Source organism: Carassius gibelio, chromosome A18 (genome assembly GCF_023724105.1).
Source record: "Carassius gibelio isolate Cgi1373 ecotype wild population from Czech Republic chromosome A18, carGib1.2-hapl.c, whole genome shotgun sequence".
In the NCBI taxonomy this organism is placed as follows: Eukaryota; Metazoa; Chordata; class Actinopteri; order Cypriniformes; family Cyprinidae; genus Carassius; species Carassius gibelio.
The window spans coordinates 12,881,629-12,903,549 of record NC_068388.1 but is presented as its reverse complement, the minus strand read 5'-3'; the positions used below and the strand labels follow the sequence as shown (position 1 = coordinate 12,903,549).

The following is a 21,921-nucleotide window of genomic DNA, read 5'->3' as shown; positions in this document are numbered from 1 at the left end:
GACCAGTTCGCACAAATATAAAAAATATTTAATTATTTACTAACCGTCATGTTCTTACAAATATGTGTGGAGCATGTTCTCCATGTCCAGTCTATATGAACTTGGTTTTCTGAAGACATATGAGCTTTGTGTGAAGAATGGTCTAGTGTTCCTGTGGCCCTATATTCTGAGAAAATGCCATCCATGTTTCATGTAATAAATATCAGTATGTATTAACATGCAAAATCGGCACTTTGCTTCCAAAATGTGAATATCAACTAAATCTAATTAGGCTTAGAAGTGCTGTTATAGGAACTAGGATTGTTCTTTGTGGTTTCTGTAATCACAAACTATTGTATTAATTTAGACAGTGGTTGTATTTTTGTGAGAATTTGTTGAACATATGTTTCATGTTTTCTGTTGTCTGTGGAGTGTTAAAAGCCATTAAAACCCGTAAAGTCGCAAAGATTAAAGTATCAAACCCAAAGAGATATTCTTTATAAAAGTGAATGCTCAGCTACTCCCCCCTAAAACGCCTCGTTCAGACATGCCCCTACATGTCTACGCCAGTGTGTGGGAAGATTTGCATAACACCGTCTAAATGTATACGCAAAGAAAGACAGTGTAACTTTTATTCTCGCTGTAGAATTATTGACTCCGCTGCCATGTCATGGAGACACAGTGTGTTTCATTAAGCCCTTTCACACATACAGAGTTTCCCAGAAAATTACTGGTAAATTGCCATAAAGAGATCATGTGTGAACAGGATCTTTTAAAAAATACAGTTAAATTCGTTCTGGCAATTTAACAGTATTAGACGTTGTAACATTACCAGTAAATTCGGAATTCTGCTGTGTGTGAACGCAGAAGGAAAATTACTGGTATGAGCACTTAAGAGTTCAGAACGCGGCAACGTAAGACGTCTACTCCGGGCCAATCATAACAATGTGACGCATTCACGCACAGTTTAAAGGGGGGGGGGGGGGGGGGTGAAATGCTATTTCATGCATACTGAGTTTTTTACACTGTTAAAGAGTTGGATTCCCATGCTAAACATGGACAAAGTTGAAAAAATTAAGTTGTAGGTTTGAAGGAGTATTTTTGTTCCAAAAAACCTCTTCCGGTTTGTCACAAGTTTCGGAAAGTTTTTTTCGAGTATGGCTCTGTGTGACGTTAGATGGAGCGGAATTTCCTTATATGGGTCCTAGGGCACGTCTGCCGGAAGAGCGCGCACTCCCGTATAGCAGAGCACTGAGAGCAGAGGCATTCCCTGATCAGAGCGAGAGCGTCGCGAAAAGTCACAAAAGAAGTGTGTTTTTGGTTGCCAGGGCAAGACAACCCTGCACAGATTACCAAAAAGAGAAACAGCATTAAGGGACCAGTGGATGGAATTTATTTTTACAGAGCATCAAGTTGTGCAAGTGTTTTTGTTTGTTCCCTGCATTTCGAAGATGCTTGTTTTACAAACAAGGCCCAGTTTGACGCTGGATTTGCACATCGTTTATTTCTTAAGGATAATGCAGTCCTAACGACAAAGGGTCACGATCGTGTGTTGGAACCGCATGCGGTGAGTAAAACTGCTTCAAATATCTCTGTGTTGTTAACTTAGCTATCAGTGCATAGGCACATCAAGTAAACATCATGCGATGTTGTCATCAAACTGCACTTTCCACATGTACAGCTTAAAAAAAAAGACGAGATAAAGTGGAACTTAGTCATTTTCCAAAACCGCTAAGCAAATATATACAGTTTCAGTACATACCACACAGAGACGCCTTTGCTGATGCTGCTCTTGTTAAATTTCAGCCTCTGGATCTGTGTCACAGCTTCCAGGCGCTCTCAACACAAAAGCCCACTGGCGTTCATGATTCTTTAGCTCCGCCCACACGTCACGCCTCTAGTCGCTCGTATTTTTCCGGGAAAAATCGGTACAGACTATCTTTCTCTTATAAATATTATAAAAATAAAGACTTTTTGGAGTTATGAAGGATGCAGTACTACTCTATAGGTACTCAAGATTAACAGGATATTGAGTGAAAACAAGCATTTCACCCCCCCTTTAATAAAATAAAATAAATGTCATCCAACTGAAGCGACAGTGAAATTAAGGCACTTCTCATTATCCGGTCGGATGAAGAAATTTGTCGTCATCTGAGAGAAACTGTTAGTGATGCAGTGATAAAATAACTGTTAACTGTCTCCGAGAGCAATGCATTCACAGGACAAAGTCAGGTCATCAATAAACTGAAAACATTGCGTCTTAATATCTAAAAAATAAATGACCATCACAAACGAAGTAGTAGTGGAAGTATTTCTTGTTCCTATTATGACTTTTGTCAGTCTATTTGGGGGTCCTGCTACTCCACAAATCCTGTAGTTCTAAACCAGTAGATCTCCACCCGCGGCACGTCATGAAATCACATGCTGCCCACAGTGCCGAACACAATAATAATAATAATAAAAAATAATAACTTTAGGTTTTACAACTTACAGTTTTTTTCAGTCGCTAACAAGCAATTGTCCAAGCAGTTGTCACATTTTCAAAACTCTAAACACAATTAGCGCAGCATCTATCTATTGTGGCCATACCATTCATACATTTCATGTCGTTTTCACACAATATGGAGTCATTGAACACATTTCCACAATGCTTACATTTTCTGAACAGACAAGCTATACCTCCCAACAAAATTATGGATAGTTTTTGTAGTATTTACAAATGTTAACACACAACATCCCACAATAGCAAAAACAATGTTCCAAACCTTAGATACAGTATAAAAACCTCTGCTTCTGCAATGATATCAGTTCAAAAACAATATATCTTAGCTGATTTATGTTGTGTAAATTGGGCCAACCACAACTGATTCCAATCTGGCTTAGACTCAATGGCAGGGGTTATTTTTTTCTATTACATTGACACTTATACAATAAAAGGAGGACTTTGAAGAGTTATGTTTTTGGAAACAGAAACAGAAAAAGACAAACACTGTAATGTATGGACGAGGAAGAGTAAGAGCAAGGGGCCCAGTAAGAGGAGCAGGAGCGGTGAGAGATGCAGTGAGGAGAGCAGGAGCAGTGAGAGATGCAGTGAGGGGAGTAGGAGCAGTGAGAGATGCAGTGAGAGATGCAGGAGCAGTGAGAGATGCAGTGAGGAGAGCAGGAGCAGTGAGAGATGCAGTGAGGGGAGCAGGAGCAGTGGAGATGCAGTGAGGGGAGCAGGAGCAGTGGAGATGCAGTGAGAGATGCAGGAGCAGTGAGAGATGCAGTGAGAGGTTCAGGAGCAGTGAGAGATGCAGTGAGGGGAGCAGGAGCAGTGAGAGATGCAGTGAAAGGAGCAGGGGCAGTGAGAGGAGCAGTGAGAGAAGCAGGAGCAGTGAGAGGAGCAGGGGCAGTGAGAGGCAGTGAGAGGAGCAGGAGCAGTGAGAGGAGCAGGGGCAGTGAGAGGAGCAGTGAGAGGAGCAGGAGCAGTGAGAGGAGCAGTGAGAGGAGCAGGGGCAGTGAGAGGAGCAGTGAGAGGAGCAGGAGCAGTGAGAGGAGCAGTGAGAGCAGCAGGGGCAGTGAGAGGAGCAGGAGCAGTGAGAGGATCAGGAGCAGTGAGAGGAGCAGTGAGAGGAGCAGTGAGAGGATCAGGAGCAGTGAGAGGATCAGGAGCAGTGAGAGGAGCAGGAGCAGTGAGAGGAGCAGTGAGAGGAGCAGTGAGAGGATCAGGAGCAGTGAGAGGATCAGGAGCAGTGAGAGGAGCAGGAGCAGTGAGAGGAGCAGTGAGAGCAGCAGGGGCAGTGAGAGGAGCAGGAGCAGTGAGAGGATCAGGAGCAGTGAGAGGAGCAGTGAGAGGAGCAGTGAGAGGATCAGGAGCAGTGAGAGGATCAGGAGCAGTGAGAGGAGCAGGAGCAGTGAGAGGAGCAGTGAGAGCAGCAGGGGCAGTGAGAGGAGCAGGAGCAGTGAGAGGATCAGGAGCAGTGAGAGGAGCAGGAGCAGTGAGAGGAGCAGTGAGAGGAGCAGGAGCAGTGAGAGGAGCAGTGAGAGGAGCAGTGAGAGGAGCAGGAGCAGTGAGAGGAGCAGTGAGAGGAGCAGGAGCAGTGAGAGGAGCAGGAGCAGTGAGAGATGCAGTGAGAGGAGCAGGAGCAGTGAGAGGAGCAGTGAGAGGAGCAGGAGCAGTGAGAGGAGCAGTGAGAGATGCAGTGAGAGGAGCAGTGAGAGGATCAGGAGCAGTGAGAGGAGCAGGAGCAGTGAGAGGAGCAGGAGCAGTGAGAGGAGCAGTGAGAGGAGCAGTGAGAGGAGCAGTGAGAGGAGCAGGAGCAGTGAGAGGAGCAGGAGCAGTGAGAGATGCAGTGAGAGGAGCAGGAGCAGTGAGAGGAGCAGTGAGAGGAGCAGGAGCAGTGAGAGGAGCAGTGAGAGATGCAGTGAGAGGAGCAGTGAGAGGAGCAGGAGCAGTGAGAGGAGCAGGAGCAGTGAGAGATGCAGTGAGAGATGCAGTGAGAGGAGCAGGAGCAGTGAGAGGAGCAGTGAGAGGAGCAGTGAGAGGAGCAGGGGCAGTGAGAGGAGCAGGGGCAGTGAGAGGAGCAGGAGCAGTGAGAGGAGCAGGAGCAGTGAGAGATGCAGTGAGAGATTGTTTTTATTTTAACCCCCCCCCCCCCCCCCCCCAAACTTTTTTTATCTGGGCTTTTTGCTGTTGTTGTTTTTTGTTCAGAATGCTCTCATTGATATTTTGTTCACTGTAAGAAATACTGTCGAACCTGTTCTGTTCTATCATACTATGTTTCTACTGTACCTCCTGCAGTAAACAGTAAAGGAAAAAATTGCTTTTTACTGTAATGCTTTTGAATGTGAACATTACTGTACATTTGGACATACAGTTCTAACCAAGAAATTTTGTGTAAAACAGTGAATTGCATGTTTTGCATGCAAATACCTGTAAAACTGAAACATAAAAGTGTGACGGCTGGTGAAAGACAGTCCGGAAACAAATGCGAGTAAACAGGATTTAATGAAATGAAGACAAGTAGAACAATGATACACAAAGACGATGGGACGATAACACTCCAGGGAGACGGTGGTTGGTGAGAAATCCGGCCTGAGGTGGAGTGTAGGTGGGAAGTCCGGGTCTTGGTGGCGTGAGGCAGCAGGAGAGAGTGGCACAGGAACTGCGGGGAATAGAGCCGAAGGTAAGTGTCCGTGGCTGAGTGATCGTGCGGAGAGTGGATGAGGTTCTAGGAAAAAACACAGACATCCAAACGCAAACTAACACTTTAACCAGACGGGGGTAACACAACGACATGAAACAACGATCTCACAAACACAAGACGTGAGACAAGCCATATATATAGGAGATGAGTAATGAGTGGCAGCTGTTGCTGATACAATTAACGGAGACGCCCACAACTAATCAGTGCAAACGCAGAACACACAGAATTCACCACAAAGTGTAAACAACCCGAGATCATGGTTTACCAACCGTGACAGTACCCCCCCCCTCTAAGAACTCCTCCTGGAGTTCCCAGAAGGGCCTACCTGCTGATTGAATTCATCAATAAGGGAGTGATCCAATATGTCCCTAGCAGGTACCCAACTCCTCTCCTCCGGACCGTAACCTTCCCAGTCCACCAGATACTGGAATCCTCGTCCCCTCCGTCTCGAGTCCAGAATACGATTAACCGAATATGCTGGTTCCCCGGTAACACTTTAGAATACTGTTTCTTACTTACTACATAACCTATAAGGAATTATTGAAGAACTAACAGGTGATTATTCATTAACACTTAACTCACTACTGTTAACTACTAAGGAAGATGTGTTAATTTATCAGTATGTAATATAATTTTATGATTATGTTAAGTAACAGTTAGCTAATCAATAACTAATGTATTCTGTCATACCTCCTGAAGAACTACTATTAATTATCAACTAGTTAAGGTTCAAGAAAAATAACTATGAAGTAACTACTAATGAACAGTTTTACACAATTACATTGAATTGTGACCCTTTCATATAAATGATATTAGCAATAGTAGTAGTAGTATGAAAATGCAATATTAATCAATGCAATACATTTTATAGAGGTTTTGCCTATGTAGTAAATTGTTTTGTGAGTGTGTTTTGTAAGAAATCACCTTTCAGTAGGAACCCCACTCCAGTGCCTTGTGATAACTTACCTTAGTTTTTATATTTTATATACAGTACTGTATGTGTGCCTCCTCAGCATATACGACATTATATATATATATACACACCAGGAAAAGTGAAAATACAGGTACCCAATTTGTAATTAATAAAGAATTATCAGATAATTCCTGAAGAATTACTTAGAATCTGAAACAGTATTCTAAAGTGAAAACATAGGCAACCCATTATTAATTAATAATTAATTATCAAATAATTCTGAATGACTTATTTTGAACCTGAAACATTAAACCTATTCTAAAGTGGAAATGTTGGGAACCCATTAGTAATTAATACATAATTATTAGATAATTCCTCAATAATTACTTAGAATCTGGAACAGTATTCTAAAGTGAAAACATAGGGAACCCATTAGTAATTAATTATTAATGATCAAATAATTCTGAATTATTGACTTATTTTGAACCTGAAACATTTTGCAATATTTTGCTGTGCGATTTTCTCCTATCCAATGAGTGGCATTACAACCATAAATACACAAAAGTACATCATAAAATTACAAACCACATCCATTTTATTTGTTTGCTGTACTCCATATCTTTAGAATCCAGATGTATGCAAGGAACATATCCAAATTCAGCCCTTTATCAATCGATCTTCATCTTCATTCTCAGCAACAGCGACCGTCACAGTCAAAGCCCGCGCTCGTTATGATATGATTTGAATGTGAAAATAGCGCCAGTGCGCCACCCTCGAGAAACGTTACGACACGGTTTACGGCACTGATATCGAACTCTCATTGGTTCTCACCTAATTCGTCACAGATTGCGACATGCCGTGTTTCAGTTGATAGACATTTGAAATCAGTACCGCGCCAATGCGCCTTCACGGAGAGAAGACAGATTCATAATTTCACGGATTAATAAATTAAATTCTGCTCTGTACCTTATAAAAACTATTACCTCCAGAGAGGACTGCGACTGGAACTCATTATCATTTGAACTACTTTTGGTACCACTTTTGATCTTTTCGCAAAAAATAAATGATTAGTGTTACGTTTGTTTGTCTGTTATTTGTTTATTTATAACAGTAACATTATGTAGTTTTAAGAAATGGTTATTGGTAGGTTTAGGAGTATGTGTAGAATTAACGTTAGTGGCTCAAAATAACGTTTTAATATTATATTTTTACTAAAATTGTCTTTTATTATGTTTTATTCTTTTAACATTCTGTATAAATTGGGTAGGTTTAGGTTCGGGTGGGGTTACGCATTTTTCTATGGATAACTGACTGGTCAGAGAAAACGTTCTATCTGTACTTATTTTAGGTTGTTTTTATGTAAATTTAGTTACGTATTGAACCTGTAATTACGTCTAGATAATACGTAAACAACACTGTAAATATTTAAAGGCACATACAATTACGTCTAAATATGTACGTTTTGATTGTGAGATCAGGCTGAATTATTAGATAATTCCTCAAGAATTACTTCGAATCTGAAACAGTATTCTAAAGTGAAAACACAGGGAAACGATTAGTAATTAATAAAGCATTATCAAATAATTCCTGAAGAATTAATTAGAATCTGAAACAGTATTCTAAAGTGAAAACATAGGGAACCCATTATTAATTAATAATTAATTATCAAATAATTCCTGAAGAATTACTTAGAATCTGAAACAGTATTCTAAAGTGAAAACATAGGGAACCCATTAGTAATTAATAATTAATTATCAGATAATTTTGCAGGACTTAATAAACTACATCATTTTGACTAAGAACAACCTATAAAAGTAATCATAAACTTTGTTCATCTGTTTATTTCAGATGAGAACATTTCTTAATACAGCATATTTTATTCCATTTTAACATGTATACTGCCCACATTTTAACTAATTTAACAAACATTTCATAATCAAAAGTTAAACATTTAGAAGCAAACAAAATCCATATTTCATTTCCATTATAGGCTAATAATTGGGCTGTAACAAAGTTGCTACTGTAGTAGTTCTTTGTACTTGTCCTTTTACTCAAGTAATTTTGAAAATTAACAGGCCTACTTATAATTTTACTGGAGTAATATTTTATTGGGGTATCTGTACTTTTACTCAAGTACTTGATTTGTGGGACACAGCCTGATTATTATAGTGTTTTTTTTTGCGTATAACTGTTCAGAAGTAATTATTTCATAGTTATTTTTCTTGAACCTTAACTAGTAGATAATTAATAGTAGTTATTCAGGAGGTATCACAGAATATATTAGTTACTGATTAGCTAACTGTTACTTAACACAATCATAAAATTATATTACATACTGATTAGTTAACACATCTTTCTTAGTAGTTAACAGTAGTGAGTTAAGTGTTAATGAATAATTACCTGTTAGTTCTTCAGTAATTCCTAATTAGTTATGTAGTAAGTAAGAAACAGTATTCTAAAGTGTTACCGGTTCCCCTTCTACGAGACGCGGCGGCGGGGGAACCGGAGTAGGCGGATTAATACGTGCATAAAACACGGGTTTAATTTTGGACACATGAAAGGCGGGGTGTATCCTCTTGTACGCAGGAGGTAGTTTGAGGCGGACTGTCACCGGACTAATGATCTTGGTGATAGTGAACGGGCCGATAAATTTGGGAGCTAATTTGTTAGAAACGGATCGCAATGGAATGTTACTGGTAGAAAGCCACACCTTTTGACCCACGACGTAGACGGGAGGCTTTGACCGGTGGCGATCGGCCTTGGCCTTAGTGCGCTCCCTCACCCGGAGCAGAGTCTCACGGGCTCTGGTCCAGGTGCGGTGGCACCTCTGGACAAACGCGTGAGCGGAGGGGACCGTGACTTCAGATTCCAGACTGGGAAATGCTGGTGGCTGGTACCCTACACTACACTGGAACGGAGAGAGGCCCGTAGCAGACACTGGCAACGAATTGTGGGCGTACTCCACCATAGAGAGTTGTTGACTCCAGGAAGAAGGATTCTTGGAGACCAAACATCTCAACGTCCTCTCTAAATCTTGGTTGGCTCGCTCAGACTGTCCGTTGCTTTGGGGATGATAACCCGACGACAAGCTAACTGACGCTCCTAATAACTTGCAAAATTCTCTCCAAAATTTGGATATAAACTGGGATCCCCTGTCTGAGACCACGTCTACCAGGAGGCCATGAAGCCGAAAGACGTGATCTAACACAGTAACCGCTGTCTCCTTGGCTGTAGGTAATTTGGGCAAGGGAATGAAATGTGCCGCCTTCGAGAACCGGTCCACCACAGTCAAAACGACTGTCATGCCATTAGAGGGCAGGAGGGCGGTAACAAAATCTAGAGCGATATGTGACCAGGGTCTCGAAGGGACAGACAGCGGTTGAAGGAGCCCATCAGGAGGTCGGTTAGATGACTTACCACTGGCACACACTGAGCAAGCCAAAACAAAATCGCGGACGTCGCGAGCCATACGTGGCCACCAGAATCGTTGTCTAACCAACCCATTAGTTCTACTTATCCCTGGATGACAAGCCATGTTGGAACAATGACCCCACCGGACAACTTCGGACCTTAACTCCTCCGGCACAAATAAGCGGTTCGGTGGGCAACCGGACGGAGGCGTTACCCCTTCTAAGGCCGTCTTGACCTTCGACTCGACCTCCCATACGAGTGCTGAGACAACTAATCTCTCAGGCAAAATACACTCAGGAGTAACGGGACGGGCGGAGGGATCAAAAAGACGTGACAAAGAATCGGGTTTAACATTCTTGGAACCCGGGCGGTACGATAGGGTAAAATCAAAACGACCGAAAAAAAGTGCCCACCGAGCCTGCCTGGAATTGAGTCTTTTAGCAGTTCTAATGTATTCTAAATTCTTATGATCGGTCCAAACAATAAAGGGAACCCCTGAACCCTCTAACCAGTGGCGCCACTCCTCCAACGCTAATTTGACCGCCAACAACTCTCTATTGCCAATGTCATAATTACGTTCGGCAGGAGATAATCGATGAGAGAAAAACGCGCAAGGGTGGACCTTATCGTCTGAAGCAGCACGTTGGGACAACACTGCTCCTACCCCCACCTCTGATGCGTCGACCTCCACCACGAACTGCCGTGTGGGATCAGGGGCGACAAGGATGGGAGCCGAAACAAAGCGGCTCTTTAGGTTGGAAAACGCAGTTTCAGCTGCGTCAGACCACCTGAACGGAGTACTGGGGGAAGTCAAGGCTGTCAGAGGTGAGGCTAGTTGGCTGTAATTACGAATAAAACGCCGATAGAAATTGGCGAACCCCAGAAACCGCTGTAGGGCCTTACGGGAATCTGGAGATGGCCAATCTATCACAGCCTTTACCTTGTCAGGGTCCATTCGTATTCCCTCAGACGACACGATAAACCCTAGGAAGGGGACCGACTGTGCATGGAATACGCACTTCTCCGCCTTGACAAAAAGCCCATTCTCTAGTAACCTCTGGAGCACTCGTCTGACATGTTGGACATGTTCCTGGAGAGATGAAGAAAAAATCAGTATGTCATCCAGGTAAACATATATAAACTGATCTACCATATCTCTCAACACGTCATTTACGAGTGCTTGGAAAACCCCGGGCGAGTTGGAAAGCCCGAACGGCATAACCAAATATTCAAAATGCCCTCTAGGGGTATTAAAGGCAGTTTTCCATTCATCCCCCTTCCTGATGCGGACCAAATGATAAGCGTTACGTAAATCCAATTTTGTGAATACCGATGCTCCCTGCAACCTCTCGAAAGCTGAAGACATGAGTGGTAATGGATAAGTATTCTTAATAGTAATGTTGTTCAGCTCCCGGTAATCAATACAAGGTCGCAGAGAACCATCCTTCTTACCCACAAAAAAGAACCCCGCCCCCGCTGGAGATGAGGAAGGACGGATGAATCCAGAGTCTAGGGAATCAGAAATGTATTTCTCCATGGCCTCCCTCTCAGGAATAGAAAGAGAGTATAACTTGCCTTTAGGCGGAGATTTACCTGACACTAAGTCTATGGCACAGTCGTAGGGACGATGCGGAGGAAGAGAAGCAGCCCGGGACTTACTGAACACTTCCTTCAGGTCCAGATACTCTACGGGCACGTTTGGCAACGCCATGATCTCCTTCTGAAAGACAGACACAGGAACAACAGGACAGGCAGAAACCAAACAAGACTCATGACAACTTTCACTCCACAATGTGATAGTGTTCGAACCCCATTCCACTCGTTGATTATGTTTGGACAACCAGGGGTGACCTAAAACAATGGGAGCAACAGGGGAGTCCATGAGAAAAAAGGATATAGTTTCTTGATGATTGCCGGATGTGATGAGTGTGATGGGTTCAGTATGATGGGTGACAGGAGGCAGTTCCTGGCCGTTGAGTGCGGTGACATGGATGGGGAGAGACACAGGAAGGACAGGAATGTTCAGGTGATGTGCAAGTGAAGAATCAATGAAATTACCTTCGGCTCCAGAGTCCAGAAGAGCTTGGCATTCATGATGTTGATTCCTCCACCGCAGTTTCACCGGAAGGAGGGTCGAGGATGTGGGTGAGGACTTCTCGGCGGAGATCCCACCCGATAGTAGCCTCAGGTTTACTATCGGGCTGACTCTTTTACCGGGCAAGAGTAGTTGTTATGATTAGCGCCTCCACAGTACAAGCATAGTCCTTGGGACCTCCGCCGTTCCCTCTCCCTCCGGGATAGCCGAGCTCGACCCACCTGCATGGGCTCGTGATCGTCGACTGAACCGACCGTGTTCTCTCGACTCAAGCGCCCCCTACCGGAAGAGAAGGGTTGTCTGGAGGGACTGTGTTGATGGCCCAGGCGATTAAACCTGGCCTCCACCCGCAACGCCAGGTCAATGAGTTCGTTGAGGGTAGGAGGCAGCTCGAGGAGGTAGATCTCCTGCTGAACACGGTCGGATAACCCATGCAGGAATCTATCCCACTGCGCCGCCTCGTTCCACTGGCACGCGGCCGCCAGGGTCCGGAACTCGATGGAGTATTCAGTGACAGATGAGTGTCCTTGTTGGAGTTCCGAGAGGCGATGGGCGGCCTCCCTGCCGGTCGCGGCCCGGTCGAAAACTCTCTTCATCTCTTCAGATAGGAGGTGGAACGAGGCACAGCACGGATGTTGATTCTCCCACACCGCCGTTCCCCATAAGGCAGCCTTGCCTGATAATAGTGTGAGCGTGAACGCTACCTTGGATTCTTCTGAGGCGAAAGTGCGGGGCTGCAGAGCAAAATGCATAGAGCACTTGTTAAGAAATGTTCTGCAATAAGTTGGCTCACCAGCGTAATTCTCCGGTGCCGGAAGTCGCGGCTCAGGCCGGAAGTGGTCCTGGGGAATCCCCGGGGGAACGGTCGGCGCAGGCGGGGCGATGGGCGCAGTGGGAGACGTGAGCTGATGGATCTGCTGGGTGAGCTCGGACACCTGTGCCACCAGCGCTTGGACAGCGCGTCCGGTGTTCGAGATGCTCTCCTGCTGCTGATCCATTCTCTTGACGCTATGGTGCATGAAATCGGTGAGGGTGTTGGTGCTCGCTGCTTCCATGTTGGGTGAGATCGTTCTGTGACGGCTGGTGAAAGACAGTCCGGAAACAAATGCGAGTAAACAGGATTTAATGAAATGAAGACAAGTAGAACAATGATACACAAAGACGATGGGACGATAACACTCCAGGGAGACGGTGGTTGGTGAGAAATCCGGCCTGAGGTGGAGTGTAGGTGGGAAGTCCGGGTCTTGGTGGCGTGAGGCAGCAGGAGAGAGTGGCACAGGAACTGCGGGGAATAGAGCCGAAGGTAAGTGTCCGTGGCTGAGTGATCGTGCGGAGAGTGGATGAGGTTCTAGGAAAAAACACAGACATCCAAACGCAAACTAACACTTTAACCAGACGGGGGTAACACAACGACATGAAACAACGATCTCACAAACACAAGACGTGAGACAAGCCATATATATAGGAGATGAGTAATGAGTGGCAGCTGTTGCTGATACAATTACAGTTTTTCTCAGTCGCTTTGGTACATTTCTCGAATCAAACTCACAATTTGCAAAACAGTAAGTGCATTTCTCAAAACAACTCGTACAAATAGCAAAACACCATGGATAACCTGCAAAAGCCAATCTCTTACTCAAAATCCTTAGTTCATCTCTCAAAAATAAATATCTGTGTCAATGAACATGTCAGTGCCATCAGAATGACAAGTCCTTGTGTCATAGTTTATGGATTAAATTGTTTAGTCATGTTGTCAATATAACAGTTTATTCTGGAGGAATGTTCTGATGTAAACTATGGCAAAATTTTGGATGACAGTTACTGTATTGAACAGTATGCCATATGCTTATGCATGCCATATAATCATTTCAAAAGTACACATTTACACATTACTGTATGTGGGGTATTGACTGAAAGAGACTGGATAGAATTCCCAGTTACACTTTTACTAGTGGTCTGACCAAAAAAAAAAAAAAAACTTTACAATGTCAATGTGATATAGAGAAGGAAAAATAAATATGGGCACAAAGATGAAAATAAGTCAATTGTCAGAATGTGTAACTCTTGTGTTGTCCTCTGTCTATACAGTATAAGCTTTTCAACTGAAGATTCATGAGAAGTGTACAAGTGTATTTACTGTACATGGAAAGTAACTGACAAGAGTAACAAGATTTCACTTTACATTTCATATTTGTGTACACAAACAACAAATAACATTCATGGGAAGAAAAAAAACTCTGACTCTTCTATTTCCACCTCTTCCTCCATTATTTCTTCCTCTACCACCACCGCGTATTCTTACACGCCTTCCAATTGCTCTTCCACGAGCATGTTGCCGCAGTTCAGGGTTGTGAACGTCCTCCATTCTCAAAAACTTCTACAGCAGTGATTGTGCTGTGGGCAATCTACACACACACACACACACACACACACACACACATATATATATATATATATATATATATATATATATATACTCCCAAAGTTGATTGGTTACGTAAATGGTTAAATGGTTGATTCATAGAGGTAATTTGCAATTAGATTGCGAATGCAATTAGAGGTCATGTGCCAATTAGCAGACATTACAAATAATGTCAATGTCAGATATATTTTAGAATATACATTCATGTATACTAATTATGATAATTGAATAGATCGTTTTGAATGTGATGGCTTACACAATAAAAAAATGTCTGAGAAGTTCTGAAGTGTTTGACAGTGTAAGTGAGAATCGAGTCATCAGTTTTGATCAACAAGCCATATGCAATTATTTGTTGTCCAAACTGATTACAGTTGTATGTACTCTTTGCACACATGTGCCAAAGCATTTGCAATTTGCTCAAATCAATAAGAAATTCCAATCTGATGTGAAAAAGAAGCGAATTGTTCAGAGATCTGAACTTAATGTTTTGGGAAATAAAAAAATCATTTGAGAACTGAGCCAAAGCAATTGAGAAAAACTGTAACGGAGACGCCCACAACTAATCAGTGCAAACGCAGAACACACAGAATTCACCACAAAGTGTAAACAACCCGAGATCACGGTTTACCAACCTTGACAAAAAGTCTATGCAGTTTTTGTAATGTCAACAATAGCCAGTATTTTGAAACCTGGTGTACTTTGATTGACTGCATCTATCTTGTGAGGTGAAAACAAGTGTTATTCTTTGACAGAATAATTTAATTTTGAGTCAGATTTCCAGTGTTTTGGTAAAGTTGGTGTGTGCAGAGAAAGATGTGTTCTATTTTGAAATGAAGATTTAGTATATATTTAACAAAATGTGTTTTTGAGAAGAAAATTATCCATTTGGACAATTGTGTTTTGTAGGTGTGAGTCTGTGTTAAGAGTTTAGAAAAAGTATCTGAAGTATGGTTAAGCGATTGAAAAAAGCTGTAATTTTACAACTTAATTTTAATTTTAGTTTTTACATAGGGAAAAACAGATAGAGTACAAACGAGAAGTCGGAGCAGTGAAGAAGAGTGCTGGACATTCGGCATCAACTTTCGGTTTGCCCCGCAACTCACTTGAGGATGTTCAGCCCGTCTTTTTTTTCCAATTCTCCCAAAACAGCTTATACTACTGTTTCAGCTATTAAAATAGTTCAGTTTTGTATGTTTGGAGCAGTTTTTGATCGTTAAACAGGCATATAAGTTTTGTTTTTAGAGCGGCCAGCACAGAGAGAGCATTTACATAGCCTATGTTTAATCAGTTTAGCCTTCTCAAATCATCACAAATTGTCTAAAGATATAAATCAGTTTAAGCATAACAATGTTTTAACATTAAACCCAGATACATGTGCGTTATATGAATATTTTGTGCAGAGAATGCAATATAAAGCACACTTTTTTGGGACATAGGTGCCAGCGCGATCATGATATAACATAAAGAAATATAAAATAAATAAATATAAAATAAAGAAAACAAACATGCTTTCTGCCGTCTCGTCTTGAACAGGAGAGCTTACAAAAATAAACCGAAACTCAGCGAATACATGCCTCACAGACATGATAAATATATCTATAGAAAGCTTTTAATTACTACTTAACGAAATAATAAAAACAAACAAAAATCTCAATACAATCATAATCCGTTTAGGAGGCGCATCTAATGAGGAGATGGCGAGTCAGGCAACTTCATCCTTGGGACACGGACTCAGAAAACTCTAGTCTATTAAAATAATTATTAGTAAAAAATAATTCAAATATATTTTTACTATTTCCCTCTGTCACATTCATGGTAATTTTTCCGGTGCTTTGGGACATCTTTTGAACTCAATTTGAACGCAGAACTGTTTATCTGCGCTGACTATTTGATATGAATTTGGATCAGCAGGCTACATTTGTGAACGCACCTTTTCTGCAAAGTGCGTCTTACAGACTGCAACTTACAATCGCAACTTCATTGTGCTATCAATCCTTTCAAGCCGATTTTCACTAAATTGGTCAGTTCCCGACAGCATCGGGTGTTTTATTAATGGTGAGTATAATTATTCAAACCAGTCGTCTATTACGATGTCTCTGTAACAAATGCAGTTACATGAATAATACATTTTGAAACAAAAAATGAAACCATCAACAGAAATACTGAACACGTATTACCCTCCATGTTTAAAAATACAAGCGCAGCTGTTTAGAGATTAATAACGTCACAGAATTTACCGGTAATTTGGAATGGATGTGTGAATGGTGCTTTTGCGTAAAAAATACGGAATGTCGTTTACCTGTAAAGTCGTTCCGGTAATTTTACAGAAATTTACTGGTATTACTGTGTGAAAGAGGCTATTGTCAAAGCGAAACTACTACTTTGTTTGGCCTTCCAAAAGAGGACACAACTAGAAATCAGTGGTCAAGTTTTATTTACAACATTGTTTCAGAACAGTACACAACCCAACCTGGTAAGCGGCGTAACATTTCAGTCTTATTTTTACTTTTTTTTTGTTTTTATTAAAATGTTGTATTTCACTTTAATCATTTATTTTTATTTTTATATATTTCTATTTAGTTTTCAATTGTTTTTATTTTAGTATGAGTTATTTTAGTACTCCATCTTCAACTCGTTTTATATCATGTTAAAAAACACATTATTTTTCAAATACTGTACATTATTGTAGGTCCTCTATGCCTCTCCTCTCTCAAATGCGTCATTTTCTACAAAGTCCCTTCTTCCGACAAGCGCAGTCTGCTCTGATTGGCCAGCTGACCCAGTGCATTGTGATTATCCGAACACCGCAATCACTCGTCGGAAATGTAACACCCCTTTAAATAACTTGAGCTTCATCTTTCAAAATAAATGTAAAGACATTTAATAATGTCCTTAGTTTTACCATCAGTTCAATCCTGAAAGGGGAACAGAGTGGCGTGACAGACACAGCGATGAAGCTCATATGTGTTTGCAGTACAAACCACGGACGGTTAAGACAGCTGACTCCACTGTGTGACCCTGTCTCTCTCTCTCTCTCTCTCTCTCTCTCTCTCTCTCTCTCTCTCTGTCTTTCTCATACACACACACACCCGTGACGCGCAAAACTCTGCATTGGACTATTCAATAGCAAATACTTAAACTGAAAACAAAACATACTTACAGTAGCTAATTCAGAAGCGCCAGATTGTCAGAATGACATCCTCTCCTACGTTCACGAAACGGTCGTCCATAAAATGCATTGCTGTTCTGTTGTAAGTAATCTTAAAAATTCCTAAATGCATCTACTTTCTGAAGGCCAAATAAAGTGCTTTTGATTTCACCTAGATACACACAGCATCTCCCTGTCATGACTGCTTCAACACTAACTGCTGTTACTAAAATCCACCACTTCTTTCTTTGCTCGAACATTTGGGTGGCATTACACAAATATTTCCACATAGTGACATAGAGATGTGGGGTGTGTTAGAACGAGCTGTTTTAGGGGGCCGACTCTTAACTTTGATAAAGAATATCTCTTTGGTTTTGAGACTTTAGTCTTTGCAACTTTGCAGATTTAGTTAACAATAACAACACTATTTCAAATGTTAAAAATACATTTTATATTAACAAATTATTAAACGTTTGTAAATATGAAATATATATTTAACAATTTTATTTCAAAAATATTGAATTATATAAAAATCTAAAGATTCTAGATGTGTATTCTGTATAGCTCCTGTGAGGAAGTACAGTCTATCACTAGAATTAGAGACCTGTGCTGATCTGTGTTCACTGAGAGCGCACAAACTTTATGTACACATACTCTAGATTTTCTTCCAGTCTTTTTGACTGACCCCCTTTGGGAGATTCTCGCATTGAGTGGCATAAATAATAATGAGGGCATCTAACTGACGCTAGTCTGCTGTAGGCGACACACTGGGACAACCTTAGCATCTACTGAGTGCCCACAGTTCCCTTTAGTATAATATAGCACATCTGTATAGCATATTAGCTGACAGTCCAGAATACAATAATTTGTTGGAAATTTTTTGCCAAAAAAGCATTCCAGATCACTTTAATTTGAAATCAAATCCAGCCTGATGTTATTTCTGGACATTAGCCTACTGGCACTATTACCCAAATAAACTTTTCTCAAATCCAATTGCTCAGATTGAAAATATTTATTTGATCCCCTACTGATTTTGTAAGTTTGCCCACTTACTAAGTAATGAAGGGTCTGTACTTTTTATGGTAGGTATATTTGAACAGAAAGACACAGAATATCAACCAAAAAATCCAGAAAAACATATTATAGAAAGGTTAGAAATTGATTTTGCATTTCAGTGAGTGAAATAAGCATTTGATCCCCTACCAACCAGCAAGAATGCTGGCTCCCACATATTGGTTATGTGCCCATGTGGAACACAGATTAGTCCTGTCGCTTTAAGAAGTTACTCCTTGTCAGCTCATTAGTTGTATAAGACACCTGTCCACACAATCTGTATCTACCATTCCAACCTCTCCCACCACCATGGGCAAGACCAAAGAGCTGTCAAAGGATGTCAGAGACAAGATTGTAGATCTGCACAAGGCTTGAATGGGCTACAAGACCATCAGTAAGAAGCTTGGTGAAAATAGCCGGTTCCCTTACTCAATAAGGCACATGTAAAGGCCTGTTTACAGTTTGCAAAAGAACAATTAAATTATAAAATGTAAAATTAATTAATTAAGGTTTGATAGAATTGGCTGGAAGACCTGCCAAGAGAGCATTGCAATAGTCCAGCCTGGACAGAACAAGAGCTTGAACAAGGAGTTGTGCAGCATGTTCCAAAATAAACGGCCTGATCTTCTTGATGTTGAATAAAGCAAATCTGCAGGATCGGACAGTTTTAGCAATGTGGTCTGAGAAAGTTAGCTGATCATCAATCATAACTCCAAGGTCTGATAGGTAAGACTCAAACCACTGGAGTGCGGATCCTGAGATGCCCTTTGCCAGTAGAGTTGACAGGATGATCTGGTGGTTAACCGTGTCAAAAGAAGATTATATGATGTACACGATGCGTTTCCGCTGTTGGTTGTAATATTGGTGAAGTATTCCACACTTGAGCAGCAAAAACAGTACCATATACTCCATCATTGTTGTGTGTTTGTTCGCACTTGCCTTTAAAATCGACACATACTGCGCATGTCTACATAGCTAACAGGTACTACGCACGTACATGATGTCACCATTTTCAAAGATTCCCATATTGTGTGTTTGCACCAAGGACTAAGTCATGTTTGGATTGGGGATCAAATACTTATTTTTAAATAAACCTACCATAAAAATTACTGACCTTCATTTTTTTGTAAGTGGGTAAACTTACAAAATCAGCAGGGGATCAAATAAACATTTCCCCCATTGAAGCTACATACAATAGCAGTGCTAGAATCTCAGCATGACATTAAAGTTGTGCTAATGTTTCGCACGGGAGAAGAAAGAAATGAGATGAAATGATTAACATATCTACCCTGCCCCCATCTCACACTCTTACTGATATAAAATCTCTGTACATCTACCCACACTGACCACCTGCTCATGTGTAATTATGTGTTAGATGAAATATAGATGTAATATGTGTGTACATTTGCTCTGTCAATATGTGTGTGTGTGTGAGAGAGAGTGAGTGAGTGTGGAATTAAAACTCTCTCCTCTGTTGTTTTAGCACTGGCTGGAGTTTACCAAGTCAATTTCTAAGCAGATGAAATGTAAGTATCATCAGTCAGATCTTATTTATAGTGTGCTAGCTGTCAGAATAGAGAAATTACAAACAACAGCACTATGGTGACCATAATGAAGCTTGCTAATCGGATTCATGGGTACTAAACATTTACAAATTATATTTTTCATCCTTGAAGCAAGATACATGTACCTGAGAAGCTAAATTGCATAAGATACGACTGGCTGTCAGATATGTAGAATGTATAGAAAAAAAAAAAGGTATATATATAAACGTTTATACATTTAACTGTACTTGCTACTTAAAAGTACAAAAAAAAAAAAGAAAAAAAAAATAATTTGCATGTTTAAGAGAAGTCGGACTGAAAGCGCACACTGCAGTGACCAAGCCCCTCTTCAGCAGGAAGAATGTAAAGGCTAAGCTCACCTTTGCTGAGGAGCATGTTGTGTGAAGAGAGGAGAACTGGTATAAAGTTCACTTTTTAATTTATTTGGGTCTGATGGGAAATATTGTATTTTGTGCCAATCTGGGGGACCAAGTGTGAAAAGAAGTCATTGAAAGGTGGAGGAGGAAGTGTCGTGGTTTGGAGGATGTTTTGTGCAGCAGGAGTTGGGACTCATATACAGCTACATGACAGAGTTAATGCAAATATCAGAAACTCCTTCAGTATCATGCAGTTCCTTCCCTCCAACCATCTCCCAATCAGCCTGCAACCTAAAATATTGCAATGTAATTTTTCCCAATATCGTGCTGCCCTACTTACTTATTTCTGACAGCTGTAACCCTCCAAAATTTTAGTTGTAATCTTCTTGTGTGCTACAGTGTTTAATGTCCGATAATTTTGATCACTGTTTTCTCCACTGTCCCATAATTTTGATCACTGTTTTCTCCACAAAATAAAGTTTTTTTAAATTTTTTTTATTAAATGCCTTGGTTATTTTGACAAACATGTTAGTAGAACAGTGTTAAACCCACAGCTAATATTCCTTCAAATTTTAAGCAATTAAGTTCAACAATATTTCAGAAAAAAATCAAGTATTTATAGATTGTTCTCTAATTTTGATTGGGTGTGGAGAGTAAATATTGAAATTAAGTGCTATTTTATGAGTTTTTGAGTGAAGGGAAACATTAGTTAATGTTTCAATGTTTATCGTTCAGTTATGTTTGACATTTGGAATAGTTTCTGTTATGTTGAAGTTTGGGTTGATACCATTGTGCAGAAGAATAGAGCTTTTGATTAGGTTGTGGATAACAACATGTACTAACACTGTGAGGCATGATGATTTGTTCAGTTAGCAGTAGCTTTGCTAATGCTATTGCAGTAACATGTATCTTCCTCCTTGACCTGTCTAGCCATTCAGTTTATAGTCTATATAGTCTTTTAATTAAAAAGAACTCAAAGTCAAATACAAACAGTCTTTTCATCGAAATCACAGAAATTTGAGAATCAGCTTAAAATAAATAAGCACGTTTTACTAATAATATTAAATTAATTGTCCAATTATTAAATCAGATTAAAGAGTTAGTTCACCCAAAAAATTAAAATGATGTCATTAATGACTTACCCTCATGTTGTTCCAAACCCGTAAGAATTCTGTTCATCTTCAGAACACAGTTTAAGATATTTTAGATTTAGTCAACAGCTTAAGTCATTTGTGGATTAATGATTATGATATTATTTAATGAATTAAATAATTTAGGAGATGTTAAATTATTAATTCAGGTAGATTTCATTAAATAAATAAAGCCTTAAAGGGGTCATATGATGCAATTTCAGTTTTTCCTTTCTCTTTGGAGTGTTACAAACTTTTGGTGCATGAAGAATGTCTGTAAAGTTGCAAAGAGTAAAGTCTCAAATCCAAAGTGACTCTGCCACTGCCCCCTAAAACAGCTCGTTCTAACACACCCCACATCTCTACGGCACTATGTGGAATTATTTGCGTAATGCTGCCCAAATGTTCGAGCAAAGAAAGAAGGCGTGGATTTTAGTAACAGCAGTTAGTGTTGAAGCAGCCATGTCAGGGAGATGCTGTGTGTATCTAGGTGAAATCAAAAGCACTTTATTTGGCCTTCAGAAAGTAGATGCATTTAGGAATTTTTAAGATTACTTACAACAGAACAGCAATGCGTTTTATGGACGACCGTTTCGTGAACCTAGGAGAGGAGGTCATTCTGACTTTGCTATGACAATCTGGCACTTCTGAATCAGCTAC

At 40.7% G+C, this 21,921-nt stretch overlaps 1 protein-coding gene across 1 annotated transcript in view; it reads left to right on the top strand.

Moving 5' to 3' along the window:
• LOC127934672 (FERM domain-containing protein 5) overlaps positions 1-21,921 on the top strand; it is a 144,911-nt gene that overhangs the window by 91,604 nt on the left and 31,386 nt on the right. Inside the window, exon 3 of the mRNA XM_052532207.1 lies at positions 19,694-19,736. Within this exon, the coding sequence (XP_052388167.1) occupies positions 19,694-19,736 (43 nt within the window). The remainder of the gene's footprint in view (positions 1-19,693; positions 19,737-21,921) is intronic.